The sequence below is a fragment of the Ciconia boyciana genome, chromosome 10, assembly GCF_034638445.1.
Source record: "Ciconia boyciana chromosome 10, ASM3463844v1, whole genome shotgun sequence".
NCBI lineage: Eukaryota > Metazoa > Chordata > Aves > Ciconiiformes > Ciconiidae > Ciconia > Ciconia boyciana.
In genome coordinates, this window is record NC_132943.1 from 32,476,289 (window position 1) to 32,502,006 (window position 25,718).

Sequence of the window (25,718 nt, forward strand, 5' to 3'; positions counted from 1 at the left end):
GTCTTTTCTTTTTATTACATCTCTCTACAAAGCTAACTAGATCACGCTAGTTATAAGAATGCTACTAAATCATTGCAAATTCTCTGTGAAAAGACACCACAGACATTAAAATAAAGTTTCTTAAAAGATTTTATCCCTTTGTGCTGATTTTGGATCAAGCCATAAGGCCTCAGCACAGATGTTGTAAGTTCAGCTGAGAAAAAGGAGCTGACAACATAAATATAACCCTTAGGTGCATGAGTTCATGTAGGAGACAAAAAAAGTACCAATTACATCCCATACAGCTATAAAATAGTGTCTTTTTTTTCCCAAAATTGGAATATTCAGCTTTGGTATCGAAAGGATGAAATCATCACTCTGGTCGGATCTCAGCCTCACATTTCTGTCTGACAAGAACGAACAACATGAATAGCCCGTGACCTGGCAAGCTTCAAATTGCATTCTGCACGCTGTTGGGAGTTAGTTGCTACAGAAAGTCTTTTTATCTTGGGCACCGGTAGAAGGCAGATGTTCAGCAGTTACTGGCATCCAATGGATACTGCGTGTGCGTAACCATCAAAAAAGCAATTTATGAATACTTTTCTGTTGATTGTAACCCGTTCCTCCATGTTATCACTATTGCATCAGCTATCACAATAGTTACCACTATTTCATTTTGCATATGAAATACCAGCTGAATGTATTCTCACAGATGCTGAAATATTTTTCCTTCACAGAACATGGAAGCGGTATGTTCTGTTTGGTGGTGGCTCAAACCTTTTACTGAAAGGGAGTAAAAACTACTGTACAAAGGAATTAAAACTTCATAGTGTTATTCCACCACTGCATGTTGCTACTTAGTGGGAACAACAAAGAAACTACCAGCGAGGTTTACCAAGTTCTGATAGGGATGAACTCCACTTTAGCCCGTGGTTAAGTGAGGCAAAACTCCAGAATCCATTACCAGAAGCATGCACAGTACCAAAACAACTCTTGCATCGTACCTTCCCATCATGGCTTCTCATTTCAAGACAGTGAGCAATGCACTTTCTTGGAGTCCACACATGAGAGTCTCTGGTGGCTGCTGTCAAACAATGTAGTAGCAGATTAGGACTTGTGCTCATACAGACCCTAGAAGCAAAGCCAGCGGAGTATCTGAAAGCTACCATGGATTTTGGCAAGACCATCTCTCCTCAACACACACATTTAAAACCTTTGGTTTAACCGTGGCTTCCAGTAAGAACATTTATGGCTATTGCAGTAGCATCCCTGCTTCTAGGATCCCTTTGTGTTTACTGAGGCATAAGCAGAACTGAAGACCATTCCTGCTTGAAAGCATTGCCATTTCAGGGTAAAATAAGAGACAACAGGTGGATGGAGACAAATGGGCAAGCAGAAAGAAAGTGCTTACCCACTGTGTGTACAGAGACAGGGCAATGCTATGGAGAGAGGGTCAGGCTAGTTCCCAATGAACTAGCTAACGTGCCCAAAGGAGAGCAGTCACTTGGTACAACTGGCCTCCTGCTACAGCTTCTAATGTTCGAGCTGCTCTCCTCAGAGCTAGTCCAGACACCTCCATCACGTCTTGCAGACACAGCCAAGAAGTATTAGCCAATATGATGAGTAATACTGGTCAGCAACACCGCTTATCTGATCATTATCAGGCTTATTTGAGCTACAACCCTCTTCTCTCCTCTTCCACCAGGTTTAGCAGCCAAACTTACAATGAAATGGCAGGCCAGGCCCAGGAGGAACCTGTGCCAGGGACTCTAATTCTTTTTTAATCTATGACAGGGTGGGCAGAGCTAAAGAACAGAAATAATACAGTTCGAGTAATTAAACTGTTGTTCTGTTTCACAGAAAACCTTGCTCTATTGACATTAGAGAGACAGAGATTAACCACTGGACTGTAAGTGTGTGTATGTCTGTCTGTTTCTCAATCTGTTGTTGGGCAGTGGGTGTAAGAAGAAAAAGCTGGTGTTCCTGCTTCTTGATTTTAAAATGTGCATAGAAGGTAGTTACAGAAGTGGCATATACAGATCTACCTAGCGACAACTGATTTCCTTGAACACCACATGTCCAAATGAGCAGATCGAAGGTGCACAGGATCAAATTTCTTTGAGGAAAGCAAAGCGAATAGTCTCCAGTTTTCTCTTCTGGTAAGAAATCTCCAGGAAAAACATAAGGGAGTCATTGGCCATTTGTGCGACACTTACATTTACTACCAGGAGTTGAATATGTTCAGCTGGTCACAGACTCAAGTCTTCACACCATAATAAAATGGGGTCCGTCAGCTTGGCCCAGCTGGTGACTCCCCAAGCTGCACGCCGCACGGCACAGGTAGCTCTGCCACGCCAGCGCCCGCTTGCCAACAGGGCTCGCTTGCCCAGCTGAACTGAACGCCTTGCAGAGCTGAGTCCTCCTGCTCTCACACCAGCAGCCCAGCACACGGCACGGCTCTGTCCCTGCCGCAGGCAACCCCTCAGCCAAACACCAGCTTCCTTTTACTTGGGAGCATGCAAATATTTATCAGGCTGAGAACCAGTTCCTGTGCAAATTCCTCATAAGGTGTCTCCTCTCAGGCTGATAAAAAGAGAACAAAGATGTCTCCTAAAGTGAATTTTGAGAGTATTTACATCATTGAACAGAGCTTTCTATCAAGGCTTCCCCTACACAACGCCACAGTGCTGCATTGCCATATCACAGCTCAGCTTTATCTCCAACCATGTGATTCTTTATTATGAAGCCAATAATAACCAGGCAACAGCTGGCATAGCACAGCAATTGTGACATGCACAGGAATCAAGTATTTCTGCTAAGCTTTGAGGGAAATGCAGAGCATAAACCCTTGGTATTCACCTTCAGATTGTGGTTAAAGACCTTGTCATGTAACTTCACTTATAACTCCCTTCACAGAAATGAGAAACAGCAGGTAAGAGAGGCCCAGACATGGCTGCTTTTCCAAGTGCTATATCACTTTTGGAAGATTAAGAACAAATCTTCTGTTTATGAAAAATGTATTACAGTACAAGTCAGAAACGCATCTGGGATCATTCCTTCTCTAAAATTAGACGTCTAGTGTTTATTAGATTGGCACAAAAGGTTGTTTGAAAGCAGCTGATGGAAGAGCCAAGGGCCAGGAGTAGGAGGCCAAACACAAAGCAGGATGCACAAGGCCTCCTAGCAGCTGACTGCAAGAGCGTGCAGAGAGGGGGGAAGGAAAATAAGGAGCGCTTGAGAGGTAGTAGAGGTACTGAAGAGTTTTTCCACAACACCATATTGGCACAGGCTGTCTGTAATGAGCAGATCCCAGCTACAGTGCTGCTATAGCTAAGCCATCGTTTCCGGCCCTGTTTTTCATTACCAAGCAGAAAGGCAGGACACGGAAGAGCTCTGTGAGACTCAGCCATCCCAATCCCAAATGGAAAAGTGAGCAACATTCTCTTTCCCATCTCCTCTCATCCTTTGGTATCTCTTTCTGTCTCTCTGAAAACATTTACATTTAATGAAGGTGGGCGTTTTCTCATTTTTGCAGGGAACATTAAGAAATTGGGATCAGTGTGTAATAACGTATCACCACTGAGGTGCACCAGGGGCATTTCCAGTGGATCCTTCTGTTCCAAAGCCAGCTGAGGCTGCCAGGGAAGAGTGCCTTTTGCAGTGATGAGGCTCTGAAGAGACTGGGCTCTTGATGATTTTCAGACCAGAAATGGGAGGCAAAGAGCAAGAAATGTCAGTGATCCTCCAGGGTGTGTAGACCTTCTGCTCCTACTGAGTGCTGAGAGATGATTTTGCCCTTCACACATCCTGCTTTAACCTCTTCAAGAGCCCAATGGAAATTTGTTGAAGGGTCTCTGTTTAACTTGGAATTCCCTCAAGTTAGTCTGGCTTTTTACCAACTACATTTGCCCATCAGACCTCCTCTCTGGGTGTGCCCTACCACTGTGAAAGCACTATATGGCTGCTTTATAGCTAGCTTTTATTAGGCTTAAGGAAGAGAGAGGGATCAGAGCAATGAAAATGTAGCTCTGTTACACCAAGTTCTGAGAAAGCAAGAAAGTAGAGTGCACATGAATAAGCAATAATATGTGAGCAATAATATAAGACAAGGCTATAGTTTTCCTTGTTTGTTTTCAGATTTAACAGAACTCTTTAAATGCCTGGTAAAACCAAATGTTTTCTTAGAAAGGAGCTACAGCCCATCTATATTTACATCAGGAGTGGGGGGGAAGGTGAGCAGTCTGAACCCCTATGGGAAGCTCTACTCCAAATATATGTATATATACACACACACATTGCCTGTACAAAGGCTGCAAGCATGGTGGGAAAACACTGCAGAACTGCAAAGACTATGCAGGAACGCTAGCATGTGCATGGCTCCATTTCAAACCAAACAGGGACAATATTTGTTGTTCTTAGCTAGTTTCTTAGCACTCAGGAAATCAAATGCCACTTTGTTCCTCCCTTAATACTTGGCATTTAGGAGGCTAGTGGTCATCGGAGTGCTATCTCTTAGGAAATTTTAAGGGGGTTTCTTTTCTTAACAAATTTTATCTTTTCCAAGAAATAACTTCAATGATTTAGAATAAGTTGCTGTAAAAGTGTATCTGCTTGATACAAAATTTGCAAAGTCGACTAGACCCTGGAAAGCTGACAAGCTCATAGAAGCCTTTATGCTGGTTTCAGTGGGAACGGGCTCTGATCCTACAAAGACTGCCAGATTTCACACAAGACAGCTAAGACTGGATTGAAAAACAAAAGAAAAAAACTTTTCAATGAAAATAATCAGCTGTTTGTAACATACAGACAAAAATTTTTACCCCTAATCTGCCATTGCCCTGCCCCTCTAAACTCTTAAATCACAGCTAGAACTACTGTCTTCTTCCCCGTAACCCTTCCATATGTCATTCAGGTCCATTCCCTCTGCTCTATTTATTTAAGCCTACTTTGGCGTGTCTGTTCCCCTGATACCATTTTTACTGAGTGAGCCCAGCATAGTGGGAATTTTGGTCTCCTCCTGCCAGTTACATAACTCCTCCTCCTCTCACGAGAATTTGGGACACAGGCACACACCACCGCAGATCCGCCTCATGAAGCAGCAGCTTAAATCCCTACAGAAAGGTGAAAAAAACCCAGTTTTATTGAAGATAAAACATGCAGATAGTTCTATTCTTCTGAGAATACTTGGCTGGCATACTTACAGCCCCCTTATTTCACAACATATAATTAAAACAGACTGTTTGGAGGGGAGCAAGTTTCTTTCCTACCTATTCCCTTTCACCACCTCTGCTGATTTGTGGCTAGACTTTCCTCAGGAAATTTTACCTAGAGAATTTGCACAAAGCTTTGAGATGGAACTAAGAAAAGGTGTCGCCTCTGAAGAACCAGCCTCATACTCAAATTCCAGTGGCCTCAAAACTCAAACTCCTCAGCTCTGCACCGTGTGGGGAGGCAGGTGCAATGTGTCCTTTGCAAATGTGGAGTGATGCATACGCTCTGGGATGAAGAGCAGTCTCAGGAGCATATTTGAGCTCACCGAGCCTTAGAGCCTGCCTGTTTTCTACCCACACCAATGGCTAGTAGCCCAGCTCTACCGTGGCCACAAGGGCACGCTCCATTTAGCAAGAGCTGAGCTGAGGATACTTGCTAGCAGGTGGGGCTGCCCAGGCCACGTCTCTGCCCAGCCACAGACAAAAACAAACCTGGCTGAGGTCAAATGCACTCAGGCCTCCAGAGAGGTCTAGACCTCAGGACAAGACCTCCCCTGCTCTGGGAAGGCAGTGAGCAAGCCTGCCTCAGAGAGCAGGCTTAGACATTTTGGTGACCCAACCGACAGCACGGCAGTGCCTAATGACAAACATGAAGATTTTATGGATCATTGTAATTAAAGCAGGTTTGTTTCCAGGTACCTCATTGCAATATTCTGGTAGAAACTGTGATAACCCAGAGACCCCAGCTTTCGGAGCTAGGTCACACCTCAAGGTCACCAACACCTTGCCTCGGCCTTCTCCCGGGAAACAGGCACTGAGCAGAGTTCCTGAAACAGCACTAAGGTCTGTACTCACGTGATGGACATCCGGCCGCTGGGTGCACAGAGTGCCCCGGAAAACCTTGTTTCTGACTCAGTGGTCTCAAAAGAAGGAAAATTGTAAGTAATTAGGCCCAAAAGATGTCTTTGATCCAACTTCTTGTCCAATATTTTTGTTGCAGAAGCCAGATTATTGTTACAATCAGCATTTGAATACACTGTTTCTTGGGGCACAAAACATTGCGTACAAAGGGTGCAGGTAACATCAGTGCTGAGCCTTGCACACCCGGTCACACAAACCCTGCTACTCACCAGGTAATCCCTCTGAACTCTGTGGGACCCTTCGTGAAACAGAACCACCACAACCTTTGTGTGCAAGGGCAGCACAACTCAGGTTACTGCTCGGAGTTTGGCCCAATCTTTATTAAAGATAGTTCAGTGAGGCTCCTATGGAGTTACTGCAAAGCAGGCTTTTGCCGTATACCTTGAATATGACAGCCCCTGAGATCTGGCAGCAAGTTCAGAGGAAGTGAAGCATCCAAGTTCTTTTCCGGTTTGTCTGCAAAACGTGATACATGACATGTTTTGCTTGTGATGATCTGCTTTATTTGGCAGGCAAGACATAAGGATTCAGTCATTGTCCAGTAAAGCTTTCAAGCAGAAACAGCCAGGAAATCACTGCAAGAAGAAACAAACAAACAAACAAACCAACCCCCAGGATTCTCCAACCCGAAAGCAAGGCAGAGTTTATGCTGAAAACACAACTTTTTTTTGCAAAGAATGTCTTGGCAAGAAGTGGTGGAAATTTAGAAGCGCCTTTGGCTTCACTCAGATGATTTCCATCGAGGCCACCATCTTCTTCCTTTGTATACTTGGTTACTGATGATGTGTTAATATGGGACATATTCATCTTGTTTGCTTTCTGAACTGCCTCTGGAAGAAGCAGACACTGTGCATACTCATCCAGCCAGGGTAACAGTACCACAGACAGCTGTGCTGGGCCATATCTATGAGCACCACAAGGTAGGGGCGACGAAGACACCACAGGCATGAATTACTAGGCAACCTGCAAAGGCAAGGTCACCACAAGTTTCCCAAAACGAGCCCTCAACAAGCTGGTGCTCAGGCTGGCCCAGAGGCTCACCTAGTGCTCATGGTGAGCCGGGCGAGCAGGCAGCCCCTCTGGCTCAGTGGCATGAGAAAGAAGTGAAAAATTCAGTGTCTGCTTCAGACACAGATGCACACAGGCAGACTTTTATGTGTTTAGACTAGTTTTCCCCTAGGACTGGGGCTGTGTTGGAGCCGCTGGCCACCTGTGTCCCTTGCTGCTGCCCTGCAGCATTTTTCAGAACACTCTGGGAGAAGAAACACAGATATATTTCTGGAAGCTACGCAGTGATCGGTACAGCTGGAACATCCTTCAACCCAGCCAGCAGAGCCGCTGGCTTCAGCCACTGCAGTTTTATTTCAGCTCCAGCAACATCGTTCAGCAGAGCCGTAACAGCATTAAACCTGTCGCTCCCTGCCCTACAGCAGCCAGCGCACCGGGTGCCAGACAGACTGGTCGAGTCGACGGCTGCTTCCGCTGGATAACAGGTTGGCCGTGCTGCAGGGGACACGCACACGTACAGCTCTTGCGATCACAAACACATGCAAGGCTCCAGTTCCGGGGCAAACATATCCGCATCTGGGTTATCTCAAAGCTGCTATCTGTTTGATCTATTTTCTCAAGTCAGCATGAGGACAAAGTAGTGATTTTTTTCCTATTTCATAGTTATAATCCCAGTGGCTCAGAAGTGCTGCTGGGACAGTTTTGAGGCCTAAAATACTCATCCATCAGCCACAGGACAAGCAGCAATCTTCAAAAGCAGTAAGAGCCTGAAACTCAGAGGTAGGCACGTGGCTGAATAACCTTGGCCCACAATCCAATGTACTGGAGAGTAATCTGATGACAGAAGCTGTTTTTGTATGAACTAGTTCTGTACTTTCCACATCCTGCATTTTGATTTTTATAGCTATCCTTTAGTTGGAGCAAAAAGTCTCCAGACAAGATCAGGGTCCTGTGCTGGCAGGACTCGAAGATACAGTATTGTCACTGCCAGGAACAGCTTGCGACAGAAACAGCCCAGCCTCGCTAGGAAAGTATCAGTCACAATTTAAAGGGGTGTACAAGGATTAGGCACTTTGACAAAACAACTCAGGATGTCCCAAACTCAGCTTTAGGCTTCAGAGGGCCAAGTCAGTGCCTTCTCTACAGGCAATTCTTCCTCTCTTGAACAACACAGGTAGATTTCACAAAGTTGCAGCAAAATTTTCTTTGGGTTCCGACTGATTGGTAAAATTGCCCTGCTAGTGGCCGCTCAGCAGGAAAGCAAACACCACAAGTGGGCTGTTCTCCATCCCTTTAGATCTTAGAACATTTTAGTAGTGGTGTCAGTAGGGAACAGGAAATCTCAGAAGTATTGAAAATAAAAAACCTACAACTCCTTTACTGCAATACACAACTCTGAGTCATCAGCGGAGCTTGCCCGCAGCTCAGAGTTTTCCCATTAAAATAAGCCCACTGAAACCAGCTGCGATCAGGTCTTTGTCCTGCCACTAATTTACCCTGTCAAAGCGTCTCTTCCATCTGAGTCTCTGCAGGGAAGACAGAGCCATCTCCCTGTGATTCCACCTCTAGTCAAATCCCCCGGGCCCTACCGAAGGTGACAGAGACAATATTTTCTGTAACATCCAACAATAACATCTGTACTGCACATTAGGAGTATCACTTACTCCATAATCTCCCTCCTTTATTCCAATTGAGGTGGAAGCAGGACAGGTTTTATTCTGCAGTGCTTGAGAAACTCTGTTCAAATACACTCCCTTTTCTGAACTTTTCAAAGTTCTCTTCTGCTCTGTTCATTTTCGCCATATAAAGACACAACATTTCCTCTAAATGTCTGCAAACATGGGAGGATAATACAGGCTCTTCAAGTACCTCTGTTTGCATCTGATCAAATGTAGTCTCTGAGTTCGGAGTGGTCGTGTTGCTATTTCTACTGCACTTCAAAAGAACTAAGCTTCTCTTCTGTCGGAAATTCTTCTTAGAAAAGTGTAAAGCAAAATTAATATTTTGCATACTGCACTCCCAGCAGCCAAGCTTTTGAACAGTAAAAAGTCTAAGTTTTCTGAATAGTCCGACTGCGCAAATGACTTCTATTAATAATTTGTCAGAAGGATTTAGGACAAGCTTCTTGAAGGCGTATTGATCATTTTGAATCAACGTACAAGATAATAGCTCTGGAACAGCATGTACAAAGCTGCCAAGTAAAAGTCATCCTTTCAGATAATCATATTCATGAGGTCAGCAGAGGACACTAACTCTCAGCACTTTGCTTAGTTTCCACATGATCTCTTCCCCCTGGGGTGGGAGATTAGATCGGGAGAAAAAACAGTTACCTCTCATCTCCCAACCAGTCATCAGCACTGAATCTCGCAGCACCGCTACTGAGTCAGCTACAGATTGCAGCAACCTAAAGTCACGGCCAGGGCACAGAGGGAGGGAGACGAAAGGACCGACTGTGAAGTCCCTCACCCCTTCTTTGCCCATCTGCCTCTCTCCTGCTCATCCCACCCAGGCGAGCAGGGGTTTGTGGCACCCCGGCGGCCACAGGCACCGGCACTCTCGCTGCTCGGGCCATTGCACCCGAGGAGGACCAGGGTCCCCGGCAGCTTGAAGGCAGAAGGTGGACTGAGATGTAGAGGCACAGGGCTGGGAAGGGCCCGCGGGATCATCGGATCCAGTCATGCCATGGGGCTACTTGGAGATTCAGTGTCCTCCACTACTGTCCACAGATCAGCGCGACTTACTGGGAGCCTGAAGCCCAATATAATGGCTCAGCCGCCCATCCCAGGCCAGGGGCACGCAGCTCGTCAGTCTGCAGGAGAGCCCGCTCATGCGGCGGGGAGCAGGGCAGGCCGGCACATGCGGGATGATGCAGCTGGCTCAGTTACAGAGGGGTAGGAGCGCCTTCCGCAGAGGGAGAGAAAAGCAGAAGCAGAGATAAGGCTCTCTTATCTCTATGGCAACTGCCAGGGAGCTGCACCATGCTCACGGGGTGGGGGGGAGAAGGGAGGAAAGGGAGAGGGAGAATAAAACCCCAAAAGCATGGCCAAGAGAACACTTAGCAGGGAGAAACCTACAACAAAGGGAAAAACAGAGGTGGGAGAGGAGCAGCGCAGCCCACTGCTGAAGGGGGAAAGCAAAGGGCTCAGGGTTGGCATCCAGGGAGGAGGCTCTGGAGCTCCCAGCACGGGGGCAGCTCCGCCAGCCTCCCCATCCGCACCCTGCAGCACACAGGCTGCTGCAGCCAGGCTCCGCGCTCCGCCAGGCCAGCAAAAGTTCCCCATCATTTTATAGGAGACACTGAAAAATGGGTGAGACTCAAATAACTGCACAAAGGTCTTCAAGCCCGAGATGCCAGCAGTGCTGCAGTGCATACATAATTTAAGGTCCAAAATATTCATTTTACTCAAGCCACAGATGAATATTAAGCTCAGATAAAGATGCCAAATGGCTGGTGAATAAATTATATTCATTGAAATCCATCTGAAACGATGTAAAATAAATATTGAAAAACGGCAGGCTGAGGATCATGCCAAAGCTGTACAACTTGCTTCATGTTTGCATCAGAGTACAACAAAGAGGCAGCTTTGATTCAAAGCAGCCACATTTGTTCAGCCTTCCCTCATCCAGGATGGCTGCATTCTGTACAGTCTGGAAGTCAAGGTGAAAACTTCACGCCTTGCTTCCCGCACAGTCACAGCACAAGAAGTTATTCCCCCCAAAATGGAAACATACTGTGCTTGCTCCAGGCCTCCAGGAGCCTCCTGTCTCCACTCACCTCCCCTCCGTTCGTCAGCAGTCATTCATATGCCCTAATGATTTGAGAGAGAGTGTAAGACGATTCCTAGGGACTTCTCTTTACATAGATAATAGAAAGAGCTCATTTTAAAACCTTACCTGTGTATGTGGTGTGAGCTCTCTAGCTTGCCCAAGTTTCAGTTGCAGTGACAGAGTGGTTTGCACCACTGAACTCTGGATTCAGCATGAGTGCAGAAGCCTTGCCAAGCAGAGGAATTAACAGTACAGCCCCTTCCAAGCCGGGAGGGCGTTCACTTAGCACAGAAAATCTCTCAGCTGCTCATGCAAACAGAGGACAGGCTGCCAGCTCAGCAGCGGGTCAGAGACTTACTCCAGGCTGAACCACGCACGAAACTCCAGGCTGAACGATGTGCTTCTCCAAGAAACCTAGAGCGAGGCTTCCCAGGCTGAGCTGCATCTATACTACCCCCAACCTCCCTCCAAGACGAAGGCAAGAAGAGCTTTTCCCCAGAGGCAATGGGAAGCAGCGGGTTCACCTGACATAGGCATGGGAGATACTGCCCTCACCTTGGCGCCAGAGAAGATGGAGGGGCCGAGGTAGTCACATCCCTCGACATGACCATGGGCTGGCTCAGGTCCCCAGGCTGTGTCCTTGCTGCTGCAACCTCCTCAGTGGTTGCCTTTCTGCGAGGGAGAGATGCTGCCCTTCGATGAGGGCCAGGCTTGGGCAGGGTCTTCTTAGCTCCTCCAGAGGACGGGAGCAGAGAGGATGGTGGGTGGTGAATGCTGAGCGAGCCCCGACCGCCAGCCAGCACCTCTGCGCTGCTCTCTTCCTTTTGGCAAGACAAGAGCGATGCAAGCACGGTACCACATTGACTACGGGGGAGTAACTGTGCAATAATCTGCTGCAGCTGACGTTGCCTTCCAATTTATCAATGTACCAGCTAATTTACAAACAGGAGATTGGCACCTGTGCCCCGGGGATGAGCTGTGAAAGGAACTACTGCCATATGGCTCAGCCAAAGCACGAGGGATTATAATGACAAAACATGGCCTCACAGACTGGGGTTTCTTTACCTCGGAGCTCTTTGGCTAGCTGCCCTGTTCTCTCACCTTGCCGCCAGTTTTCGATCGCTGAGCGGCAGCCATGCATTAACCTGCTGGGAGCTGCCCCGTATCCATGGGTAGTAGTTCGCCAGCCCAGCGCTTGTCAAACAAGAAATTTAGTCTCCATCAACTAAAGGTCTGAATTTAAGGTGAATTTGTTAAACTGCATCAAACACTGTTGGGGATGCTCACATTCATAACTACTTTAGCCTTAATTAGGTTGATCTTAATTAACTTTCAAATCTAGGCTGTTCTAGCTGCCCATGTATGTTTAACACCACTCAACCACTGGGAAACTGAACTCAGGTTTTTTCTGGGGGTACAAACAGACAGCCAAGTTACAACATAACGACATACATGTGGGACCTCACACATTTATCACACGGAGACATTCTCAGCCTCAGCATGGCAACGGTTAAATGCAGCTGTGGCAGCTCGTACCTGGTCTCCTGCACGCACGCACTCAGGGGTGCCCCAAGCATTAGGGGAAAAGCCTTCATCATTTTCAGGCGCGCCGGCCCTGCCTGCAAGGATGGGCACAGCCTCCCCATCCTCTGCTCACGCTGTGCAGCCCAAGGGAGCCGTTTGAGCACAAACTTGCACAAGAAGGACAGACTGGCAAAGCAGGGGCTTCAAGGCAGTTATTTTCTAAACAATTCAGTTGTTCTTCTGCTGCAGCACATGAAGTCGTTACAGAAAAGGCTTTGTTTTCCCTTTCGTACAGCACTTTAAAGGATTTTTAACCCAGTGACCAGGTGCACTGCAGTGCCTGAAGTTAACAATAATACAGAAGAGACTTAAAGTGCCTTTGGCTCTTCAAGCCAAGCCAAGTGCAAGCGGAGATGGAGAAGCCCTCTGAAGAGACCTGACGTGCTCATTGGAAACCCCCCCATGATCACTTTGCTCAGCATCTGCTGACGTCCTGGGCGCTGCCAGGAGCACGCAGCTCGGTGGGAGCCTTTTACCAGCAGAGCCAGAGACAAGGTAGAGGACTGCAGCACAGCAGCAACAACAAGCACGAGGCTCCTCAGGGAGGCCTCTGCTGGTCATGGCCAAAAGAAACAGCTGAGAAGGACAAGCCTGCACCAACATGGCCAAAGAAGGTTTGTTTGCTCAAAAACCATTGCAAACCATGAGCTGGAAGAAGGTGGATAAGCAAAACCAGCAGAGGTGGTGAGATGCAGCCTCATAGCAAGGACTGTGCTGTACATCTTGCAGCTGGGCACAGCACGGAGACCTCTCAGCCTGCATCAAGGTGCGAATGCAGCTGGTGGAGCCCAGCCCGCAGCACACCATTGCCAATGCAGAGTCCTTCGTAAGGATGCCCTACCTGTGGTGGGAGAGGGAAAGTGCTTTGGTTGCAGGAAACTTGGGGTTTTCACTGCTCCTCTTCAGCCCAAAACTCTTACCATCAGCAGTGGTACACGGGTAGTTTCACTGAAGCAAAGGGGTTGCTCAGCCCCCATAGGTTTTGCTGAATTGCAGCCTGTGCTCATGCTAGGCAGACCAGGTTTTCCAGGTAGAACAATCCCTGGGGAAGAAAATTACCCGTGATCTCTTGTCCTAAATGATGGTCTCAGATACCATTGTATGAAGGGACCAGTAAAATTCTGTAACTGAAGCATTTTGGGCAACTCTCCATATGAGCATCAGCACAGCAGAAGTGAAGATGGCTTTGTGGCTTCCTCTGAGAGGACAGTATAGGCTCCCTTAAATGTTGGAAGCAGTTCAGGTGCTGGAAACAGCTCTAAATCCCTTTCACATGACAAGTGAAACCCCTGAACCCTCTTGTATAACCTATACTTTTTTCCTTCTTACAAGAAGATTCATTGACCTGAAAGAAGGATTACTAACTGAAAAACATTAGATTTAGGCTACCAGGCAGAAATCCTTACTAATCTTGGCTAATCTTATGCCTGCTTAAACTCTGCTTTCAAAAATTTCTGTTCAATCAGTTACAGAAGAACCTACATTCAAAAAACAGACTGATGTCATTAATTACCTTTATCCCTCATTATATGTCTCTCATCTGTCTTAAAGAAAAGCTTAATCCCGCCAGTTAAAGTTTTCCTGGGACTTAGTGGTCCATGGTGGACAGGGAGTTGTGGTCTGCAAGGGGAAGGCGAGGGCTGCGTTGCATTCCCAGGGTGAAGTTTGGTTCCTTGCTCTGCTACAGACCTCGGGTCCCCGTTAGCCGATGCCCTGCGCTTTCTATCTCCACATCCCTCATGCGTCCTGTGAGGGCACACCGCCTCGTCTGATGGACGCAGGAAGCAGAAATACTGCAGGGTGCAATAGCGTTAAAATAATGACAGTCCCAGCCCCGCAAGTCCAGAAGTCCCATGGGAGCCCTTCCAGGAAAAGAGGACAAACCTCCCCACTCCTTGAACGGGCATCACAAAAAATGGTGATTTCATGGCCTATTCCCCTGCCACCTGGCACAAACCAACCACTCAGCAAGGACCTCGCAGGACTGAGGTGCCTTCTCCAAGAGGAAGCCATTCACTCGCTAACATATAGCACAAGACCAGAGGCTGCACACCTTCCTCCCCGCCACCCTGCGTCCTCGCAGCCCTCCCGTGCCATGCACTGTTGCGCAGCGCTGAGCGGGGTGCGTGCCAGCCCCGCTGCCCCGCACCGCCCGTGCACCAGGGCTGACCCTCCGCCATGGTGGGAGGCAGAGGCACGGTGGGCTTCGCACTGGGTCTCTGTGCAGACATAACCACTCGGGCAATGGCACTAAGTCCCCGTCTGACGTCTCAGCCGTTCTGGATGCCGCTGGAGGCAATTTTCTGTCCAGCCGCCCGTTTTAATGGGATGTGCAGTTAAACAGATTCATCCTTTCAGCTTCACTCTGCTGAGCCTTCGCTCTCCGGCCGCTGCTGCTGCTCCCATCCTGGGGAATTACAGTGCTCTGTGTTTCTCTCTTGCAGGCAGGCATGTTGCTCAGAGAAGTAGCTCTTGCCAAGAAAAGTGTATAATCTAGAAAGCCACCTGCTCAGCTTTCATTCTTTGAACTCCCTACAATCAATTTGCCTTTCCCAGGAGAAGGTGCAACTGTTTTCAGTGCAGGAAGAAATAGAAGATTCATGATGTGCTATAAAAGCACAGCCAGTTCCAGGGAAAAGGTTAATTTCCCTCACTGAGGGGGCTGAAACCTGTTATGTGGGAGCAGCAGAGATACCTTAGGATCCCCGATGCTGACCTTCCAAATTTTATGACACTGTCTGTGTACCTGCTTCAGTCTCTTGAAGATTATCTTCATGTGCCCATCAGGCCAGGTTGCAATGTTAGTACCATACGAAAGAAGATGTGGCACCTTACCTTCCTGACAGGTCTCCATTTCCTCCCTGTGGCTTTGCTCCTGCCAGAAACGCTGCTCTGCTTGGGACAGGGGTGTCTGGCATTTGCTACAGGGGATTCTCTTGGCTGGTCACGCCATCGTGGTGCCACGGTCCACCTCAGACCCTGATGACTGAAGCAGTGAGCACAGCCTCTGTGGAGCTGAAAGCCACCCTTTCTCCTCGTCCTTTAGTTTTTGCAGATGTGAGGGTTCAAACCATTTAGTATCACAAAACATTTCTCAGCAAACAGCAGCAGCAGCATCTGCCCCTATGCCTTTACAGGATAACCTGAATCCCCACAACCCCGCCATCATCTGTCTTGGATTTCCTTAGTCAATGAACACAAAAAATGATTGAAGAGATACATCACTTGGCCTTGTACAAACGTACACCTTGTAACGAGCTGTCACAGTTAGCTGTCTTTTATGCAGATAAAGGCTTGGTTTCTCTTCAAGGGTTTCTACTACAAATACTTGCAGGAAACAGCATGAAGCAGGAAGCTAGGATAAAACCAAATCCTCTCCTAAAGTGCACAGCTAAAACAGGTGGGACAAATTGCTGCCTAAAAGTACCTATTTCAGCACTGACAACAGAGAGAGTTTAGCTGCCCAGGAATCAGCCTTGCACGAGGTGGCCAGCAGCCCCGTGCGCAGAGGAGCTGCTACAGACAGTGACCGGCACCGCTGTCCCCAGGAGCCCACCCTGGTATCCTCATCAGGCTGAGACGCTGCTAATTGTGCAGCTTCTCCGAGTGGGAGCCCCCTGGCCAGGGGGGGCTCCCAGTGGTTGGGGGGTACTGTGCAGGGATGCACCGAGCCTCTTGCGGCACCGAGCCTCTCCGGGATACGGCCCAGAGCACCATCTGTGTCCCACTTGCCTTCTAGCAAAAGGCAGGTCTAACCGCTACCTGCTGCCTTGGGTACTAGGAACACACAAGCCGTTTCTTCTCGCTGGATAGCTGGGATCCAGAGGCCCCAGCATGTAAGGCTACCCAATAAAAATTCCTCACCAGACCTAAGGCTCTTTCCCATGCACATCATTACTAAATACTATTTAGTCAATTTTCACATCCAATTCATATAAATAATGGGAGGAATCAAAACTGGTGCCATTCTGTCTTCATTAATGCTGTCGTCAGACTCCACATCGGAGACTTTAATCTGTCCTTAATTTGCTGCCTGGTAGAAACATTTTTCCTGTGGATATTCGTGTTCATTTGATGTTAATTATGACCTTTAAGTATTAAAAAAAAAAAATCCCCTGGCAACAGCTTCTATGCACAGTGTGACAGACCACAGTGTCAGTTTTCTCATAACATATCTCCTCAAGACCTGGGAAAGGAACAAAGACCTGGGAAAGGAACAAAGACCTGGGAAAGGAACAAAATTCTAACTGAATCACAGCCGCAGGTTTATTGCAATCACCTTGCTAGGAAATATCAAGTTAGAATCAATAACAACAACAACAAAATTCTCCTCTTCTATGGAACTGACACACCCTGGCACGAACAGAAGCATCGCACTTGGTAGTACTGTTCAATGACACTAATTCTCTGCACTCATTGTAGCTCTTCTAACACATCCCATGATGGGAGAACACCGCTGAAATAAAAGTCACAATATTTTCAAAGCTCCCAGTGGCAGGGGCCAAGCAAGCCATGATGAGAAATACAAGTATCAAATGGCAAACAATTGAGATGGAAGTCTACGTGTGGTTTTCCATATCTCAGCAAAGAGGTCAACTGTGCCAACAGACCGTGCCCAGCTCGCTGACAAACAGCTGAAGGTAACGCCTCCGTCCCAGCACGCCGGCTGGCAGATGGACCAGCGCAGACGAGATGCAAAGGTTGCTCCTGGAGAGCTCTCCCTGCTCAGCCCTGCCACACCGCCCCGGGGGCCGAGCTCTGCAGATGGCCTCGGCCCAGGGAAAAGCTTTCCTTTGCAAAACAGTCGATATGGCACAGGTCCAAAACACCGGAGAGGGGCAGAGCATGACAACGCTGGAAGTTTTCACAGCTCCTGACCCACAGATACACCTGGCTTTGCTGATCCCCCCAGCCTGCTGAATTGCAGGCAGTCACTCGCACACATCCTGCCTCTGCCCAGACCCCCAAATACCACAGCAGGCTTTCCAGAAATACGGGATCAGCTTCTGCTTGCCGTAAGGGACACGTGCCTCGCAGCAAGTCCTAGCCGACCTCAAACTCTGTTTGCAAACCTGAACCAATCTCATGGAATTGGTGTTTTGGATTTACTCTGATGACAATCCTTCAACTCTGCACTCAATCACTTCCAAAATATTTGGCTGATCTGACAAGGGGGTACCCTACCACGTCATTGCCCGCCCACTGCTGTACATCTCTAGATTGTTTTCTTGGTCAAGGCTTCCAATACCTCAGAATAACTCTGTTTCCAAACCACAGTCTAATGCCAGTCCTGAAACGGTGTTGCCACCCTCCCGCTCAGGAGTCGGGATAACGTACCGCTTGCCTTGGCGAGGCAGCGAGCACCGGGAGGCTGGGACAGACCTCAGCAGGAATCAACGGGCTGGTTTGTGTGCGTGCCTGGCTACTTACAGACAAGATACGGGTGAAAGGTAGTCACAGCATAACAGCTGAAATTACAGTTTGGCTCTGGTGGGAGCTGAGCCCACTCACGCTGGAATTGGTCTGAGGCTCCTAAAACTGGCTTCACCAGGTGGTCCCTGAGCAAGCAGCCCCACAGCCAGCTGCTGCCAGGCTGGGGCAGCCCCACATGTCCCAGAGAAGGCTCCCTGTGGCCCTAGGGTGGGTGCCCACTGGTCCCGCACAAAATCATTGCACAAATAATTTCCTTTTCAATGCTTGGACTCCATAAAACCTAGAGACCACAGAGGAGTGCAAAGGAAAGGAGAAAACCAGATTTCCTCCGGTGCTGAGGGGGAGCCGGTGGCACGGCTCAGCTGTAGCTGTGCTGCCCTGGCTTTGGAACCACCTTGTGCGAGAAGGCTGCTGCAAACCAGCAGAGCACAGCTGAGTCGGGGCCCGTGAATCCCAAAGGCAAAGGTAGGAAGGACGGTACATCAACACCAGCAAGCAACGGACTTGCCGATATCGATACGTTCTTCAGTACCTTGTTTCTGCCTCTCCAGCACACTCTGTTTCTTCATTTTCCACTTTGGGAGACCCCAGCTATGAAACACAGCAGCGACCGATACTTTGGCCTATTTGCTTTGTGTAGGAGGGAGCAGCAGCACCGCGCGCCCTCTCCCCTGCGCGTGGCATGCTATGCTGCAACTGCGAAGCTGCAGAACTCCCACTGCGCTTTGCTGCCAGTCCCCTTCTCCATCCATCAGCATCATAAATAATCATAGCAGCTCCTGCTGTCTGAATCATAGTTTGTATCTCATTTCTAATTGTATTATGTGTAGCTGGTCCACCAGCCCCTATCTGAGGAAGCATACAAATAATTCATCTGTATTCCTCCATTCTCCCCATATGTGCTTCCAGACAAACCAGATTAATACCGGTCTTTGTCTGCTTCTAATCTCATCTCCATCCTGTATACCTAGTATCTTCTTTAGCTGCGTTTTCAGCTGCCATCCAAAATTAATGCTTCACCTGGCATATTCAGTCTCCTCCCATATTCTAAACTCTTGATGAAATTCACTTCAGAGACCAAGGATGAACTATAGGCATTCAGTCAGGTTGACTTTGAGGACTAATACTTTTGGGTTGAAAAAGGAACATCAGTTTTGCCTTACAAAAAATAACACCTGATACATTATAGGAAGCAGAAATATCTATGATGCTCTTGGTGGCACATTTTATCACCGAAGCACAGCAAGTTTGTGATTTTTGCATGCCAGAGTCAAATGAGGTGATTTAATGAGATGTCACTTACAACTGATTGACACCTGCAGCCAGAAGCCACATTGAACAGCACTCCTATCTGCCAGGCCACAGCAACAAGCTGCTTGCGTCCAGCACTGTCACTGCTGCAGCCCCAGCTGCTGCAAACCCGCCCAGCTCTGGGAGGGCTCCCGCCGGTGGGAATGCCTCTAGGTCCCAGGGCCGTGGCCACGGTCTCTCCCGTCCCCTAAGGGCTGCTCCCACAGCCACCCTGCAGCCACACTAATCCGTGGGTCAGGGATGGGACCAATTGCCACGGCCACCGTGCCCCCAGCCCTCGCTGAGGTCTGTGCAAACTTCTGCTGGTGGAAACCAACCCCACCAGTTACCAACCTGCTCCCTGCCCAAAGCCCTTCACCGCCACTGCAGGGAGGGTGATGGCTCCTCCTGGGAGCTCGCAGACAGCGCTCACGCACGCAGACCCCCAAAACGCAGCATCCTCCGACACATGCCGACACGCCACCTCCTCTCCATGCTCACTTGCTTTTGGCCTCAAGTATCACGTTTGCTTCCCAACCCTACTATATTCACGTCTTAATAAATGAATGAGTCCCCACTGCACAATTTAACAGGGAAAATACTTTTAACACCACCAGTAACTCAAACTTGCCTTTGCAATCATTTTCTTCTGGTTCCCAGAGTAGGGTGGTGCGGACTGTGCACAGCAAACAGCTGTCAAATGTAACACTGCCTCCTGCTCCTGTGTTGTCTGCTGAGATTTTGATTTCTGCACATTTTCTTGAAATTACTCCATGAATATTTTCTGCAAAAGCAATTTATTCATAAACTGTTTCAAATAATCAAAGAGAGTAGAAAATCCTCATTTAAAACATGACCCATGTGATGGGGGGCATGTCCACGCAGTACTCTCTGTTGCAGAGGAACAGCTGGTGGGACAGCACTTGCATCACATTTCTGGCCCAGCCGCTCACATCTTGGTTACTGAACTCACGCATTCTTCAACATTATTTTAAAAAGGAAACAGTTTTTCAGGGACGTGCTGTGGAAAGCAAATGCAAGACTGCTCAGCCTGAGTCTGCGCAAAGGCAACTCGAAGGGACCGTGCTAGAATAGTCTCAAACAGCACTCGTGCTTTGGGCCCGGAAAATGCATCCCGGCAGTACTCACCAGCTGCCCGGGGAAACACACCGCCTTGTGCTTGGTGCGGCAATTTGGAAACAATTTTACAGGTACAATCTTACAGAAACCTTTGGATTTTCATGCCTGCCCAGGGAGGTGAGAGGGGCTGACAAGGGCGGGTGTTTGGGTGCCTGGCGTTTGCTCCGTTCCCAAGTGCGCATTCACTGTGCCCAGATGTTTTCATCCTTCGCAATCACCTTTCCCCTGCTAAGCACTGCACTTTATAAGAAGTAAATCTCAGATTTATTGAACGCGTACATCATCTACTGCTGCTGCGGTACGAGCCGGGGCCACCGTGCTCAGTCCCACAGCAAGCAGGGGAGGCGAGAAGAGATTGCTCCTGCGACCCCCTCACCTTTGTCTTTTCTGAAGCTTCCTGAGTTAGTCCCCTGCGCGAGGCTGCTGCCTATCGCCATAGGAGTGGGACGGAGGCCAAGGGGGCCTTGACCTAATGTTTTAGTCTGAACAGATAGATGAAAGAGATGGATTATTATACAGGAAAGCGTTCTCTGTGCATGCAATTATCTGATAACAATCTATTTTGGGAGATGGATCTCAGAAAGAAGAACATGCAAAACTCTCACCTTGTTTGCACTGGGAAGCTGCGTTATCCCTTTAAAAAACAGGGAATAAAATGCATGAAAAATGATACAGAAAGCAGCAGACCAGCATGGTGCTTTAACTCGTGCTGAGCTCAGGAGAAGGAGGGGGAAGGGGTCAGTCCTGCTGGTCACGCCAGCACCTGAAATTTGGTAAAAACTGTTCCTGCTGATTTAAGACTAATCAGGTGGATGAACAGCTGGACTAATTCAGCCTTCATGCTTCATGGCTGGATTCCTTCATGTACCTAAGGAGCACGATCCAAGTGAAACCTCTGCATCCACTCTTTCTCTCGTGTGCCCTGGTGCCTAACACACAGGTGGAGGTCACGCTGCGGACTCGTGCCCAGGGAAGGTGCTGCCGGGGGCCTCTCTGAGCCACCTGCCCTGTCTTTGCTTGGGGAATCTGCAGGAACTTGACCTTGGAGGCGGCTGCCCCTCTGCCACGCTTGGCCAAAGGTGCAGTTTGTTAGGGGCCAGACACACAAGCACGTGGACAACGTACCCCTGAGCGCTGGAGGAACCGATGCCCTCGGGAGAGAGGAGCAGGTCGCGGCTCAGCCTCCTCGCATGCGCCGGCTCACCGGTGCTCACCAGCGGCGGGAGGACTTGGCAGAGGCTGGTGTTACAGGACAGCCCGAACACAGCGCCTGGATGTCCTGAGAGGACCAGCACACTCAAAGGGGTTTCAGAAATCCGTCACCTAATCCGTGCCTGGGAAGGAAAACATCATCAGTCTTATCTTACAGATGCGAGAAGGACACAGGGAAAATAAATACTGTAAAGATGTAGGACTCTGTGGCAGAGGTGGAACGAGAACCCAGGTAGATTCACTCCTGCGTTCCTTCTGGAAGACTCCTCCCTACGCCAGCCCCCGAGAGCTTCTCTGATTTCTAGTTGCTAAAACACACTGTAAACAACTGCAAATACCTTTAACCCTTTTCTCCCAACATCGCTCCCCCAGAAGTGATATAGATAATATCCGCCCGTTCAGGTGGGACATCAGGCAAATCGTACCAGCACAGGGCCTGGAGAAGGTTGTTGTGCTACTGCAAGAAGCCAGGCATGTCACGAAACCCTCCCCGAAAGGCCAGGCTGTCAGTCCCCCGTGTGTTGTTGCTGTCGATGCTGGATATGATTTTTCCATGTGTTCTCCTTCAAGGCTGAATTTTTATTACACTGATTGCCGCTTTAGCATCCACCCCCACTCCCAGTGACTTCGAAAGGGGTGCAGAGGAAGGCGAGATGCGCTTTTGCCGGCAGCCCTCTCTTCGTGCAGGAGGGAGGGTGGAGGAGCTCCAGCCGCAGGGCTGTGGGCACCAGCGCCAGGTGCAGTCCCAGCCGCGCAGGGCAACCCAGGGTGCCCGAGGTTTTCTGCTCCCTGTATTTTGATACAGAAAGCCACGCAGCATGACCTTGGCACAGGACACAACGTGAATGCCAAACAGGGTATGAAAGGCATGGGCGTGCATGCTATGGGATTTCCATCCAGGCACTGTCTTCTGGTTCTGCAAATACATATAGAACAAGAGCTATGTGGCACCCCTTTCCATGTGAGCACAGAAAGCAAGCCCTTCTCTATGTAATTTTATGTTCATTTGTTTATAACATCAGAGAAGGAGGGAGGACTAGAAGGTATTTTGCCAGCAGTTCCTGCACAGACATTAGGATAGGCTTTCAAATTGAGAAAATCAAGCTATTTCTAGGTTTAAATGAAGCACCAAGAGGCAAGCCACTCACCCTTCCTGAAGCAGCCTCTCCCTGCCGAGAGAGATGCTTTCCGAAGGCTGATCCTTCACAATTGGTGGTGCTAGGTTAACAATTTCCATCCTCCCTAACTGTAAATACTGAAGGCCAAGTGCTGTTTTTCATAGAAACACAACCCAAGATGAAATCAGGAAGGTAACCCAGGAGGGCAAAATGTGAATGTGCACACTTACACCATTGATCCGGGCTTTATGCCTTGCCTGAAAGACAAAATACACCCCTCTCCAGACCTCAGTGAAGGCTGAATGCACACTCATAACCTAATGGAGAAATAAACCGAGGATTTAAGGCTTCATCTGAACAAGTATGGCAAGTTTTACTGGAATGGTATTTAAAGCATCCAAGTTATAACCTTTGCAATAATACAGTTCCTATTAGAGCAGGACCTTCTCTCAAGCAACTTACCCACTCTAACCCACCTTTATGCAAGTCTCACTGATTACCTTCTGTGTTAAATCACTTTAAAAACATGGGTCAAAGTTGTTTCATAGCTTTACTCTCTCAGTAATGTGCAACATGAACATAATAGTGTTATTAAGAGGTCAAAAATAACTTAACACAATAGCTATATAAGATTCTCCAATGGTCAAACTTTCAGCAATTACTTTTTGTTAAGTTCAGAAAAGTAGCATATTTGTTAATCAAATTAATTTAAAAAGTAGCTTTTCAAAATAAAAGCAATGCTTTAAATAAATATAGTCTTTTTTAGAACCATAAAACAATTAGTCCTGTTAAAGGTAACACAAATACTACACTCAAGCACAGTACTTAAACGATTGAAATGAATGTTGTGAGCATACATGAGCTGGACACTGGGAGGGACGAGGATACATTGCTTCATGACATTCTCCGTCTCCTTTCTACAGCAGAACAGAGAGGCATCCAATTCTCAGAACTACCCTAAACATATGACACGTGTCAGGATAATTGTAACTGCTGCGCAAAAATGCTGGTACCCTGTTTTTCCCCAAGCTATTTCTCTACACTACATCTGTAGCAGTTCTGCAGCCTTGCTTCAAATTTCTAGCACAGCACGATTCTTAACCACAACACCGTAAGGCCAGATCCTGCTTGCTTCATGCAACATCTAAACAGAAGGTGGCAAGCAAGATCTGCCCTCTCACACCTCTTGCAGTAAAGCTCACAGTTTGTGAAATCTGTAAAACCTTCCTTCCAATACTGGCACCACTGGGTGCTTCAGAACGGCCTGAAGCTCACCTTCAGAGTTCATGATCACCGAAGGATATTCACAGCTCTCCTCGTAACTACGGGGCTGACTAGCTATGTTCATTACTACACAAGTTAATGCCTATCAGCAAAGACTGTAGCTGTCCTGCAGATCTACAAGGTAGCAATGATTTACTGGGATGAAATAAATCAGCTAGTTCTTGCGTTAGTACGTGCTATCTGGGTGTATCCCGAAAAGCAGTTTGCTAAAATTCAGTAAAATGTACACCTCAAATCTAATCATAATCTATCCAGCAACTCTGACCATTTAATATCTCATTTACTTGGTTTGAATTGTTCATTAAAAATCACGTTCAGGATCTGCAGCAAACCACTGGTTTTGCCCTCACAAAAGCAGCTGTCGGTGACATTTGTTGTATTTTGTTTGTTTGTTTAAACAGCGTAACAGTAACGTAACCTATAAGTTAAATGATAAAAGCTGGAGAGTAAAATAAAGCACAAAACTGATACAAGTACTCTCTATTTGTTTTGATCTTCAGAATGAACAGGCCTATTCAAAGATGACAAAGGAATAAATTAGCAAACGGCTAATGTAATGCATGAAAGGGCGTCTACCGGATTTGCATGTGCGCACACACGCGCACTTGCATACAGACAGCTCGGCTTCATTAGAAATCTCACTACCAGAGTTTAACTTAGATAAATTAACTGCATTAAAATACTGACATTGTGAGGATTTTAATACTACCAACGCCCTGTAGAGGGCATTCCTGTGTGAATTTTTAAATGCTTTAAAAAAATAGTTTAGAGTTATTGAAATCTGTGACAAATGCGACAGCTCTGCCTCCCCTCACAGCCTCCCGTTCTCATCTCCAGCATCCTTCTCCTGTATTGCCTCCAGGCACCGTTTTGACTTGGCATCCGCGTGCCCACTTCCAGTTTTGCTCAGTCCGCACGATAGGCACGCCAGCTGGATCTGCTTCATGTTCTCCAGGGCTTCGTTCTTGGCGTTCTTCAGGAGATCTCCTTGGCCCTGAGGATGCACAGACAAACATGCAGGAGAGAGTCAGGGATCGCACACATCGCTCGGGACCCAGAACGGCAATACTGCTCTCGTGCCTCTGCCATATTGTGCAGTGCCTGGAACAGAATCCAGGTCCCGTCTCAAATCCCCTCTGCCCCCTGTGAATGCCAGCCCCTGGGGAAGGGACTGAAGCCCCTTTTGCAGCCTGGCACCTGGCTTGGTGGGGAAGGCAGCAGCCAGCACAGCGGGCAGGGTGAGAGGCACAGGCACCAGACTCCCACCCCCTTCCAGGTCACCCCCTGGGAGGTAATTTGGGACCTGGCCCTGAGGAGCCCATCACTCCCCAGAGCCCAGCCCCACGGGGGAAAGCATTTCCTCTTCCACAGTCAACAGCGAGGACCTGCCAGGGATGGGGCAGCGACGGCACACGGTACCCCCTTCCCCGTGCCACTGCTACGTCCTCGCAGGAACACCCCTGGCATCAGACCCCACGTGGCAATGAGGGCAAGTCCCCAGCTGGAGGTCCCCTCTGAGCTCTGAGACCCTGGTTACCCACCCCTCCTTGCACCTGCATTTGCTCCCCCGCCTCGGGCCCTCCTTTAGCAGAGGCAGGCCAAACTGCGCCCTTGCCAGAAGCACAGCACCCTGTGGTGCCACACTGAATCCATCTGAACCATGTTGTTTGGGACCTTTGAGCGGACAAACGGGAATGAGAGACTTCATGAGCAAAAGCCTGCTTCTGTGTCTTCTCAGAGCGTGCAAAGGTGAGGTGACTAACAGGATGTC

At 48.2% G+C, this 25,718-nt stretch overlaps 1 protein-coding gene across 1 annotated transcript in view; it reads right to left on the reverse strand.

The window, feature by feature from the left end:
* Window positions 1–23,519: 23,519 nt before the first annotated feature.
* PLCL1 (phospholipase C like 1 (inactive)) overlaps window positions 23,520–25,718 on the reverse strand; it is a 209,762-nt gene continuing 207,563 nt past the window's right edge. Inside the window, exon 6 of the mRNA XM_072874373.1 lies at window positions 23,520–24,941. Within this exon, the coding sequence (XP_072730474.1) occupies window positions 24,759–24,941 (183 nt within the window). The 3' untranslated portion in view covers window positions 23,520–24,758. The remainder of the gene's footprint in view (window positions 24,942–25,718) is intronic.